A 13,331-nucleotide genomic window follows, 5' to 3' on the forward strand; every position below is an offset into this window, starting at 1 on the left:
TAGAGTGGTGTAATTTATAATCAACACCATTGTACTATATTAGCTATATATAAAGTTGAATTCTTTGATTCATCATTTTTTCGTGATGACAGCTGACAAATTGGACCTCGTTATATACTATTGGTATCGGTGTCGGACTCGATCCGGAACTTCTTAATTATTGGCAATATTAATTACGTAGAAAACAAATGGGCATAGAGTGGTGTAATTTTTAATCAACACCATTGTACTATATTAGCTATATATAAAGTTGAATTCTTTGACTCATCGTTTTTTCGTGATGATTGCTGACAAATTGGACCTCGTTATATACTATTGGTATCGGTGTCGGACTCGATATATTTTTTCACAAAACAATCAAATATTTACATGTGTAAATCTTTATTCATAACATCCATAATATCAAATAAACACAATAAAAATATCAGTAACATTATAAAACAAAACAGTGTTAAAGCTAAACTTCATATAAAAGCAATAACTATATGATTGTACACAATATTCGTATATATATATATATATATATATATATAAATAAAAATCATTTCTTCTGTGTGTAAATGTTGTTTACAAGTTGTTATTTTGTATACCAATTATAAGTTTTAGAGAACTTCTAAACTTAATAAGATAAAACAAAGAGGTATACATGTACACAACGACAATAAAAATTGTTTCCTTGATAAATCTTATTGACCTCATATTAAATAACTTCAAACTAATGTGTACACATAAAATTGATACAAAGATATCTTGTCATATAGCTCTTCAACGGGTTCAGTACTTATACATCTTCGGATTTCAAATGTTTGGCTTTGGGCATTCCTGATGAAAGTAAATCCAGAAAAGCGCTTCGGATGCATGAAATTATTAAACGTGATGTTTTCCATTTTTTGTGTACTCAAAATCTGAGAATTAATAACAATAATACCAAAGATGATGATAATAATGGATGGCTGCTTATTGTCTGAACAGCAAATTAATACGGTGAAACCTGGCTGAACCGAATCCTGCATAAACAGAAAAAAACCTGTATAAACCAAACATGATTGTAAGCACCTTTATATCAAACTGTATGCGTTGCGAACCTGATAAAACCGAACAGCGACCAAAACTGAACAAAATCTTTAATCCCAAAGAGGTTCGGTTTAGCCAGGTTTCACTTTATACTGTAAATCAACTTATTTTCACAGATACAATATTTTGCCTTTTACCCTTTTTAGGCCACTTCATGACTATTTAATTTCCTGATTTTCTAATTAACTTGTTATAGTTTGATAAGAAATGATCAAAGATCTGCATATTCGACGATTTATATTAGCATTATTTTTCTACTCCTGAAAGTCACGAAAATAAGTTGGTTTACGGTACATATTCAGGATGAGAACATGTTAGTGCAGTATGAAATACAATCCTGCATTGAATTAGACCGACACACTGAGCTGTATTTTTTAACGTGATAGTAAACAAGGTATAAACAGTACACAGGAAGACTTATCACCTTTAATACCCGGCAGCTTTTTCTGACTCTAACTGACAGGTTTTTGTTCTTACTCCCTAATACTGCATGCTTAATGAAGAAGCAGCAAATATCAATTTTGAAGTCTTTGGTTTTAAACCCACGACCTGCTGTACTGGAGGCCAACAGGCTACTTTGAGACCACCAAGGTGGTTTTACGTCAAAGAAGACAGTGATGAATGGTATGTTGAAGTATATTTTTTAGTAAAAATAAAACATCAACTTTGTTCAATCTTTAAGACAGAAGGTCATGGTCAGACTTGTACAGAATAACAACCTGTTCACAACATATACTGTAAATAAATAATGCTAATGTTATTATACAAGTAACAATGATAAAAACTCAACCAAATAAATTATTTCAACAATCCTTTTGTATAAGCGATATAAAAGTAAACAGTTCTTACTATAAAAAAGATCTTTGCCTTTCACCTTCACTTGTATGACAATCTGTATAATGTAACTCACTTTTGGAAATCTTATACAGTGGATTCATTTATTTTTGTGGGCACCAATTTTCGTGGATTGAGAAAAACTTGTATACTCATAGGATTTTAATTCATGGTTTTTGGCAAAGTCTGCATACATTTCTATTCAAAATTAATAATTTGTGGAACATTTAAATTTGTGGTTCCCTTGTACCCACGAAATGTACGAAAATTAGTATCCAATGAATTATAATGAATCCACAGTAGTCCTTGCATTGTGGATGTTCTGTGATTACAGTAAAATATGTATAAATATTTGTATCAGATTCATATTATCAGCAAAAAGCTACTGACACTTATAATTAGTGTCAATCAAGCTTATTGCAACCTCATGTTATTGGCAGAATGTGTCAATATTCGCTTATTTTTTTCGAAGATAGAACAAAATTTCAAAAGTAAAATTCCACCAATTTAAAAGTGCAAATGCAATTGTTTTGTAAAAAAAAGTTTTCCATCAGCCAAAATATTTTGTATACCTTATTCAATGTAAATCACAAAATTTTACACTCTTAAAAATATCCTGATATACAGTATTACAAAATGTCAATTAAAACCAAACTAACTAATAAAGTAACAAACAGAGCTAACAATGTTATAACATTCACTCTGAAAATATAGACATTAATTTTGCCGTAGTTACATATACAAAATGGCTATCAACAAGTATCCTCAAAGACAATTAAAAAAATTAAAAATATCAAAAAACCATGAATAATTTAAAGAAATATAAAAAGCAAAATGTTAAAATTTAACTCTATATTTCAGAGTACAAATATCATACCAAAAAAATATTTTCTCCGCACAAACCCTTAACATACCCCTTAAAACACATCAGTAATTTTAAAAAGTATCAAAAACCATAAATATTTTGGATGAAATATAAAAAAACAAATGTTAATTTTAACTCTATATTTCAGAATACAAATAATATACAAATTATTTATTATTTCTGCACTTAAAGATGTCTGAGATAAAGAAAAAAAAAATAACAGAAAAAATAAATAATATTGAAAATTCTCAATCAGAAACTTTTTCCATATGAATACTTTAACAAAATTAAATAACAACAAATGTAACTCATAACAAAGCTGGCAAGAAAGGACTTAACACAAAACAATTATGCATAAATATAAGTTGGATCAGAATAGCTGTTTCTTTCATTATCTTAAAAATAAACACCAATTGGGTTTGTAAATAAAAGTAACAGAGTATACCTCTAGATCTGTTCAAAAGTCATAAATCAATTTGAAAACAAATCTGGGTTACAAAAAAAAAACATGTAAGATTGGGTATTTACGAAACTAGTTTAACAGTCCCTGCTATACTGGGAAGCAACTAATTTTCTTTTAGCAATTTTAATATTTATTTCCATTTGAATGGTTTTACACTTGTAATTTTTGGGGCCCTTTAAGAGCTTACTGTTAGGTATGAGCTAATGCTCTGTGCTGAAGACCATACTTTGACCTATAATGGTTTACTTATATAAATTAAGACTTGGATGGAGAGTTGTCTCACTGGCACTTATACCACTTATACCACATCTTTTTAAATCTATATATAGCTCAATAATGTTAACCAGTCACATCAAGCATTACTCTTTCACCATGTATCTATTCCCTGCATACTTGTTTTATTTGTTTTTCTCTCAGCTATGGCTATTGTGGTATAAGTAGTCCATCTACAGAGATAGCCAGTCGGCACTGAGGTTACGAGTTTCAAATCTTGCTCACAGCTGTATGTTTGACTCAGATCTTATTAGACTCTGGTCTGTCAACACTGAGAGTGGGTCTCATTGGAGTCTAAGCGTGATGCAGGATTGCCGAATTATTGGTAAGCGTGACATGTGAAAGTCAAATTATTGTGCTGTGAAAAACGGGAAATGAAGTCTAGCAGGACACAGGAAATTGCAAAAATATGAGAATTGCTTACGTACATAGTGTAAGTGGGACACAGGAATTTGACAAAACAGTAAGCGGGAGCTGGGATCAGAACCCCCCAAGGAGACCCCCCTGAGATTGTGAGTTCAAACCATGCTCATAGCTGTATATTTGACTAAGATTGCTAGTTTTCCTGCTCAATGTTGTGGTTCTATAAGGGTTCAACAACTCTCTTTATCTTTAAAAACTAGTTGTCATGATATAGCCAAGAAAGGCTGTTAAACACCATAAATAAATCAATGTGACCCTGCACCCCCTGCTATTGTTATATTCATATAAATCTGTAAAAGTGAACACAAAGGCAAAACACGAATGATAACTATCCTGCACACATATAAAAATCTATCAAATATATTGGAAGATATAATAGCACTCATCAACAGGAAGCTATGAATTATGGGTAGTTTTGTTTCGCCGGGATTCCCTAACATCACAATAGTAGATTAATAACTGGATAATAATTTTGGATCCACAGCAGCCAGCTTCATTAAAAGAACCATTTATTGAGTATTTCAGTGTGTGGATTAATAATTGATCCACAGAAGCTGGTTTGGCTGACAAGATATCATCATTGAGTTAGCAGTGTGTGAATTAATAACTAGATAAGAACGTTGGATCCACAGAAGCAAGTTTGGCAGACAAGAAAGCATTCATTGAGTACAGCAATGTGTGGAGTCCAGTACATTCTATTTCCTACAATATAAAAAGTGAAATCATTATTTTGAGTTTAACTTGATAAAGGTTCAGAAACATTGACAATGTAATTGTAGTATAATTTCAAATAGGTAATTACATTTGAATATCAATGAAACTGTGATGAAATTTAAAATAACATTTAGAAATCTATGTAATTGAAATATAAATTATTACTTTGGCATGTAATTGACCCCCGGTCTGATATGGTCATACTTACTGTAGTGTCTAAAGCAACAGGGGAGGCAATTAGATATTAAACAGTCATAGAGCTGACATGTTAGTAACTGTTTATAGTTTATAGTTTATTAAAGAAAACTCAGCCGCAGAAGACTGCGAAACAGGAGCATATTATGCACAATATAAATCACAACATATTTCATAATACATACAGTATACATTTTTAAATTATACATCTACTGTTAGTAGTCCTTTGTGAGCTTATGTATCATTGTCATTTTGCTTAGTTTCTTTTGTTACCTATTCTGAACTCAGAATTCCTGGGTCCAGGATTTTCTCACTGTGTTGAAGACCAATTGGAAGCATTTGACTGTTATCTGCTCTTTGGATGGGTTGTTGTCTCTTTGACATAATCCCAATTTACATTCTCAATTTTATACTCTCACCCTAATTTCTGTTGAACCAGGAGGATCACAATTAAAATGAAGTTTAAGTCGTGTCTTCCCATCATCTGATGAGCCCCGCAGCTGGGAAAATCTGTATGTCCATTGAAAGTTCTGTAAAACATAAAAACAAAAATAGCTGTATACCATATTTGTTTTTGTTTATTGATTTAATATACATCTGAGGGAGATATATTCCCTTATTTTTAAATAATTTAGATGATTTTTATAAACTTGTGAACAAAACTAGAGATCTGTCATCAATGCCAAATTCTGAAGGCAACAAAAATTCTTCAAGATATGCTATATTAAACACTTGATTCATTGAAAACTATAGAAATGTATATCTAGAATATATCTAAATGATTTTGTGTACACCTTACATCTCCTTTACAAATGATTTTAGACTTTTTATTGGCAAAAAAACACGTTTTTGCAAGTTGTTAGGCAACTATGACATGGCGCTAGATGCAATTTACACTGAGAACTTTATGGTCACTTTCAACTGAACTTTGAGATCAAACATACATTCTAATGCAACAACGTTTGTAACATTCATTTTGATTGGATAACGTCACTTTCTTACATGGCATCAATTGACAATTGATGCTATGGGACGTACGCGCAAGCGCAGACGGCATATGACAGATTTTAAATACATGTTTTAACGTTGTTTTCTGTCAGTTTCATTAGAATGGAGATAACAATATTGTATTTTAAGCTCCGACGGCATCAATTGGGGATTTGATGGTCGCAAATACCCGTTTACTGTCTCCGCTAACGCGTCGCCAGTAAACTTAATTTGCGACCATCAAATCCCCAATTGATGCCGTCGGAGCTTAAAATACAATACAGTTATCTCCTAAATGATGGTCAGAGTGACCATACTGCTAAACTATTTTAACAGCACCCTAATTTAAAGTTATACATTTAGAACACTATTATCTTTGAAAGAACTTAACATGGAGGTTTAATATATTCAAATTTGACCTTGGTGTTAAACAGTTTAAAACACTGAATGATCTTGTGACATTATAAAACTCTTGTAAATATTCAGCCTCTACAATAAAAAAAAGAGTACATGCTGAAATGTCTTGCCTGCTATACTGATCTTATCGGTTATTCATATATTTTCCCTTTGATTTTACTGCCTAATATTTTAGAGGATCAACGTACTGGCTGTATCACTGAAAATATTAGGCAATACATTGTGTGACGTCATAATTACCGATAAACAGAATAATAGGTAGTTTCGTATTTGATACTGACTATATCATGTGGAATATCTTAACTCACCCTAACGGGCTTGTCCAGATATTCCACATGATATAGTCAGTATCAAAAACGAAACTACCTATTTATTCTATATATATGATTGATTTTGTGTTGAAAGTCTATAAGATAATGTTTTACTACATGTACTGAGGGAGGGTAGGAGGGGTCCTGATAAAGGTCCTATCCCCCCTCTGTACTGTTTGACTTGTCATTTATATCAGTGATGACATATTTTTTTTTATAGCAGGCGACATTTATTGGTGGCGCCCTCTTTCATTTTTTTCTGAAATAAAGCTCCTGAGGATTCATTAATTTTTGTGGATACAAAATTGCATGGATTGAGGAAAAGTTGTATTTTCGTGGATATTTAATTTCCTGATTTAACCAAAGTCTGAATACATATGAGCCTGCAGAAAATGTGTTTTTTTTTGTTTTTGTTGTTCAAATATTTAAAAATATGTGATTTACTTTTACCCACAAAATACACAAAAGTTGGTTTTCCATAAATAACAATGAATCCATAGAATTTGAATCTACATACTTTAGTACTATTATCATACAGAGAAAATCCTGAATCCAGATCTAATGTCAGTCCACATAAATTCCCTCTCCATGTACAACCAAATGTCTTGTGCTGGAAAAGAGGAAACCCCTTACATTAAATATGAAATGTTATCATGGAAATATTCTAATAGGCTTTTAATAATTATAAACTATAAACTGTATGTTAGGTTTATACAATAAAAATACAATTAATGTTATACTTGCTTGTTTGTGTGTTTAATTGAATTTCAGCTATTATTGTAAATAGTTTTTATTAGTGGAGAAAGCTGGTGTTCTTAGAGACAACAATGATGATGGGAGTTTATAATGATTTTGATTTGATAAACAGCCCTCGCATGGTCGGCTATTGAAAACGCCCTTTGCCAGGAGAACTGACAATTCAGATAAGAGTAAACACATATGGCCATGACCAATGTTTGAACTCATAACCTCAGAGTTGATAAGCTTACTAATTACTGCAGATGATTACCTGTGATTATGCTTCATCAGACATACCTTTAATCTTGTTATACTTCTATGATAAGTTCTGTACCAAGCCAACCTAGGTCATTGTATTTATGGTACTTCAGACATACCTTTAATCTTGTTATACTGTTATGATAAGTTCTGTACCAAGCCAACCTAGGTCATTGTATTTATGGTACTTCCAACATACCTTTAATCTTGTACTTCTATGATAAGTTCTGTACCAAGCCAACCTAGGTCATTGTATTTATGGTACTTCAGACATACCTTTAATCTTGTTATACTTCTATGATAAGTTCTGTACCAAGCCAACCTAGGTCATTGTATTTATGGTACTTCAGACATACCTTTAATCTTGTTATACTTCTATGATAAGTTCTGTACCAAGCCAACCTAGGTCATTGTGATTATGCTTCTTCAGACATACCTTTAATCTTGTTATACTGTTATGATAAGTTCTGTACCAAGCCAACCTAGGTCATTGTATATATGGTACTTCAGACATACCTTTAATCTTGTTATACTTCTATGATAAGTTCTGTACCAAGCCAACCTAGGTCATTGTATTTATGGTACTTCAGACATACCTTTAATCTTGTTATACTTCTATGATTAGTTCTGTACCAAGCCAACCTAGGTATTTATGGTACTTCAGACATACCTTTAATCTTGTACTTCTATGATAAGTTCTGTACCAAGCCAACCTAGGTCATTGTATTTATGGTACTTCAGACATACCTTTAATCTTGTTATACTTCTATGATAAGTTCTGTACCAAGCCAACCTAGGTCATTGTATTTATGGTACTTCAGACATACCTTTAATCTTGTTATACTTCTATGATAAGTTCTGTACCAAGCCAACCTAGGTCATTGTGATTATGCTTCTTCAGACATACCTTTAATCTTGTTATACTGTTATGATAAGTTCTGTACCAAGCCAACCTAGGTCATTGTATTTATGGTACTTCAGACATACCTTTAATCTTGTTATACTTCTATGATAAGTTCTGTACCAAGCCAACCTAGGTCATTGTATTTATGGTACTTCAGACATACCTTTAATCTTGTTATACTTCTATGATTAGTTCTGTACCAAGCCAACCTAGGTATTTATGGTACTTCAGACATACCTTTAATCTTGTACTTCTATGATAAGTTCTGTACCAAGCCAACCTAGGTCATTGTATTTATGGTACTTCAGACATACCTTTAATCTTGTTATACTTCTATGATAAGTTCTGTACCAAGCCAACCTAGGTCATTGTATTTATGGTACTTCAGACATACCTTTAATCTTGTTATACTTCTATGATAAGTTCTGTACCAAGCCAACCTAGGTCATTGTATATATGGTACTTCAGACATACCTTTAATCTTGTTATACTTCAATGATTAGTTCTGTACCAAGCCAACCTAGGTATTTATGGTACTTCAGACATACCTTTAATCTTGTTATACTGTTATGATAAGTTCTGTACCAAGCCAACCTAGGTCATTGTATATATGGTACTTCAGACATACCTTTAATCTTGTTATACTTCTATGATAAGTTCTGTACCAAGCCAACCTAGGTCATTGTATATATGGTACTTCAGACATACCTTTAATCTTGTTATACTTCTATGATAAGTTCTGTACCAAGCCAACCTAGGTCATTGTATTTATGGTACTTCAGACATACCTTTAATCTTGTTATACTACTATGATAAGTTCTGTACCAAGCCAACCTAGGTCACTGTATTTATGGTACTTCCGACATACCTTTAATCTTGTTATACTTCTATAAGTTCTGTACCAAGCCAACCTAGGTCACTGTATTTATGGTACTTCAGACATACCTTTAATCTTGTTATACTTCTATGATTAGTTCTGTACCAAGCCAACCTAGGTATTTATGGTACTTCAGACATACCTTTAATCTTGTACTTCTATGATAAGTTCTGTACCAAGCCAACCTAGGTCATTGTATTTATGGTACTTCAGACATACCTTTAATCTTGTTATACTTCTATGATAAGTTCTGTACCAAGCCAACCTAGGTCATTGTGTTTATGGTACTTCAGACATACCTTTAATCTTGTTATACTGTTATGATAAGTTCTGTACCAAGCCAACCTAGGTCATTGTATTTATGGTACTTCAGACATACCTTTAATCTTGTTATACTACTATGATAAGTTCTGTACCAAGCCAACCTAGGTCACTGTATTTATGGTACTTCCGACATACCTTTAATCTTGTTATACTTCTATAAGTTCTGTACCAAGCCAACCTAGGTCACTGTATTTATGGTACTTCAGACATACCTTTAATCTTGTTATACTTCTATGATTAGTTCTGTACCAAGCCAACCTAGGTATTTATGGTACTTCAGACATACCTTTAATCTTGTACTTCTATGATAAGTTCTGTACCAAGCCAACCTAGGTCATTGTATTTATGGTACTTCAGACATACCTTTAATCTTGTTATACTTCTATGATAAGTTCTGTACCAAGCCAACCTAGGTCATTGTGTTTATGGTACTTCAGACATACCTTTAATCTTGTTATACTTCTATGATAAGTTCTGTACCAAGCCAACCTAGGTCATTGTGATTATGCTTCTTCAGACATACCTTTAATCTTGTTATACTTCTATGATAAGTTCTGTACCAAGCCAACCTAGGTCATTGTGTTTATGGTACTTCAGACATACCTTTAATCTTGTTATACTACTATGATAAGTTCTGTACCAAGCCAACCTAGGTCATTGTGTTTATGGTACTTCAGACATACCTTTAATCTTGTTATACTTCTATGATAAGTTCTGTACCAAGCCAACCTAGGTCATTGTATTTATGGTACTTCAGACATACCTTTAATCTTGTTATACTACTATGATAAGTTATGTACCAAGCCAACCTAGGTCACTGTATTTATGGTACTTCAGACATACCTTTAATCTTGTTATACTACTATGATAAGTTATGTACCAAGCCAACCTAGGTCACTGTATTTATGGTACTTCCAACATACCTTTAATCTTGTTATACTTCTATGATTAGTTCTGTACCAAGCCAACCTAGGTCATTGTATTTATGGTACTTCAGACATACCTTTAATCTTGTTATACTTCTATGATTAGTTCTGTACCAAGCCAACCTAGGTCATTGTATTTATGGTACTTCAGACATACCTTTAATCTTGTTATACTTCTATGATAAGTTCTGTACCAAGCCAACCTAGGTCATTGTATTTATGGTACTTCAGACATACCTTTAATCTTGTTATACTTCTATGATAAGTTCTGTACCAAGCCAACCTAGGTCATTGTATTTATGGTACTTCAGACATACCTTTAATCTTGTTATACTTCTATGATAAGTTCTGTACCAAGCCAACCTAGGTCATTGTATTTATGGTACTTCAGACATACCTTTAATCTTGTTATACTTCTATGATAAGTTCTGTACCAAGCCAACCTAGGTCATTGTATTTATGGTACTTCAGACATACCTTTAATCTTGTACTTCTATGATAAGTTCTGTACCAAGCCAACCTAGGTCATTGTATTTATGGTACTTCAGACATACCTTTAATCTTGTTATACTTCTATAAGTTCTGTACCAAGCCAACCTAGGTAACTGTATTTATGGTACTTCCGACATACCTTTAATCTTGTTATACTTCTATAAGTTCTGTACCAAGCCAACCTAGGTCACTGTATTTATGGTACTTCCGACATACCTTTAATCTTGTTATACTTCTATGATAAGTTCTGTACCAAGCCAACCTAGGTCACTGTATTTATGGTACTTCCGACATACCTTTAATCTTGTTATACTTCTATGATAAGTTCTGTACCAAGCCAACCTAGGTCATTGTATTTATGGTACTTTCAACATACCTTTAATCTTGTTATACTGCTATGATTAGTTCTGTACCAAGCCAACCTAGGTCATTGTATTTATGCTTCTTCAGACATACCTTTAATCTTGTTATACTTCTATGATAAGTTCTGTACCAAGCCAACCTAGGTCACTGTATTTATGGTACTTCAGACATACCTTTAATCTTGTATACTTCTATGATAAGTTCTGTACCAAGCCAACCTAGGTCATTGTATTTATGGTACTTCAGACATACCTTTAATCTTGTTATACTTCTATGATAAGTTCTGTACCAAGCCAACCTAGGTCATTGTATTTATGGTACTTCAGACATACCTTTAATCTTGTTATACTTCTATGATAAGTTCTGTACCAAGCCAACCTAGGTCATTGTATATATGGTACTTCAGACATACCTTTAATCTTGTTATACTTCAATGATTAGTTCTGTACCAAGCCAACCTAGGTATTTATGGTACTTCAGACATACCTTTAATCTTGTTATACTGTTATGATAAGTTCTGTACCAAGCCAACCTAGGTCATTGTATATATGGTACTTCAGACATACCTTTAATCTTGTTATACTTCTATGATAAGTTCTGTACCAAGCCAACCTAGGTCATTGTATATATGGTACTTCAGACATACCTTTAATCTTGTTATACTTCTATGATAAGTTCTGTACCAAGCCAACCTAGGTCATTGTATTTATGGTACTTCAGACATACCTTTAATCTTGTTATACTTCTATGATTAGTTCTGTACCAAGCCAACCTAGGTATTTATGGTACTTCAGACATACCTTTAATCTTGTACTTCTATGATAAGTTCTGTACCAAGCCAACCCAGGTCATTGTATTTATGGTACTTCAGACATACCTTTAATCTTGTACTTCTATGATAAGTTCTGTACCAAGCCAACCTAGGTCATTGTATTTATGGTACTTCAGACATACCTTTAATCTTGTTATACTTCTATAAGTTCTGTACCAAGCCAACCTAGGTCATTGTGATTATGCTTCTTCAGACATACCTTTAATCTTGTTATACTGTTATGATAAGTTCTGTTCCAAGCCAACCTAGGTCATTGTATTTATGGTACTTCAGACATACCTTTAATCTTGTTATACTTCTATGATAAGTTCTGTACCAAGCCAACCTAGGTCATTGTGTTTATGGTACTTCAGACATACCTTTAATCTTGTTATACTTCTATGATAAGTTCTGTACCAAGCCAACCTAGGTCATTGTGTTTATGGTACTTCAGACATACCTTTAATCTTGTTATACTTCTATGATTAGTTCTGTACCAAGCCAACCTAGGTCATTGTATATATGGTACTTCAGACATACCTTTAATCTTGTTATACTTCTATGATAAGTTCTGTACCAAGCCAACCTAGGTCATTGTGTTTATGGTACTTCAGACATACCTTTAATCTTGTTATACTTCTATGATAAGTTCTGTACCAAGCCAACCTAGGTCATTGTGATTATGCTTCTTCAGACATACCTTTAATCTTGTTATACTGTTATGATAAGTTCTGTACCAAGCCAACCTAGGTCATTGTATTTATGGTACTTCAGACATACCTTTAATCTTGTTATACTTCTATGATAAGTTCTGTACCAAGCCAACCTAGGTCATTGTGTTTATGGTACTTCAGACATACCTTTAATCTTGTTATACTTCTATGATAAGTTCTGTACCAAGCCAACCTAGGTCATTGTGTTTATGGTACTTCAGACATACCTTTAATCTTGTTATACTTCTATGATTAGTTCTGTACCAAGCCAACCTAGGTCATTGTATTTATGGTACTTCAGACATACCTTTAATCTTGTTATACTTCTATGATAAGTTCTGTACCAAGCCAACCTAGGTCATTGTGTTT

The 13,331-nt window shown here is 32.8% G+C and overlaps 1 protein-coding gene across 1 annotated transcript in view; it reads right to left on the reverse strand.

Moving 5' to 3' along the window:
- Nucleotides 1-364: 364 nt before the first annotated feature.
- Nucleotides 365-13,331, reverse strand: part of LOC143054594 (gamma-1-syntrophin-like) — a 31,821-nt gene continuing 18,854 nt past the window's right edge. The window contains exons 12-14 of the mRNA XM_076227610.1: nt 7,074-7,166; nt 5,261-5,371; nt 365-4,634 (exon numbers count right to left, since the gene is read on the reverse strand). Of these exons, the coding sequence (XP_076083725.1) occupies nt 4,533-4,634; nt 5,261-5,371; nt 7,074-7,166 (306 nt within the window). The 3' untranslated portion in view covers nt 365-4,532. The remainder of the gene's footprint in view (nt 4,635-5,260; nt 5,372-7,073; nt 7,167-13,331) is intronic.

The sequence above is a fragment of the Mytilus galloprovincialis genome, chromosome 12, assembly GCF_965363235.1.
Source record: "Mytilus galloprovincialis chromosome 12, xbMytGall1.hap1.1, whole genome shotgun sequence".
Taxonomy (NCBI): Eukaryota; Metazoa; Mollusca; class Bivalvia; order Mytilida; family Mytilidae; genus Mytilus; species Mytilus galloprovincialis.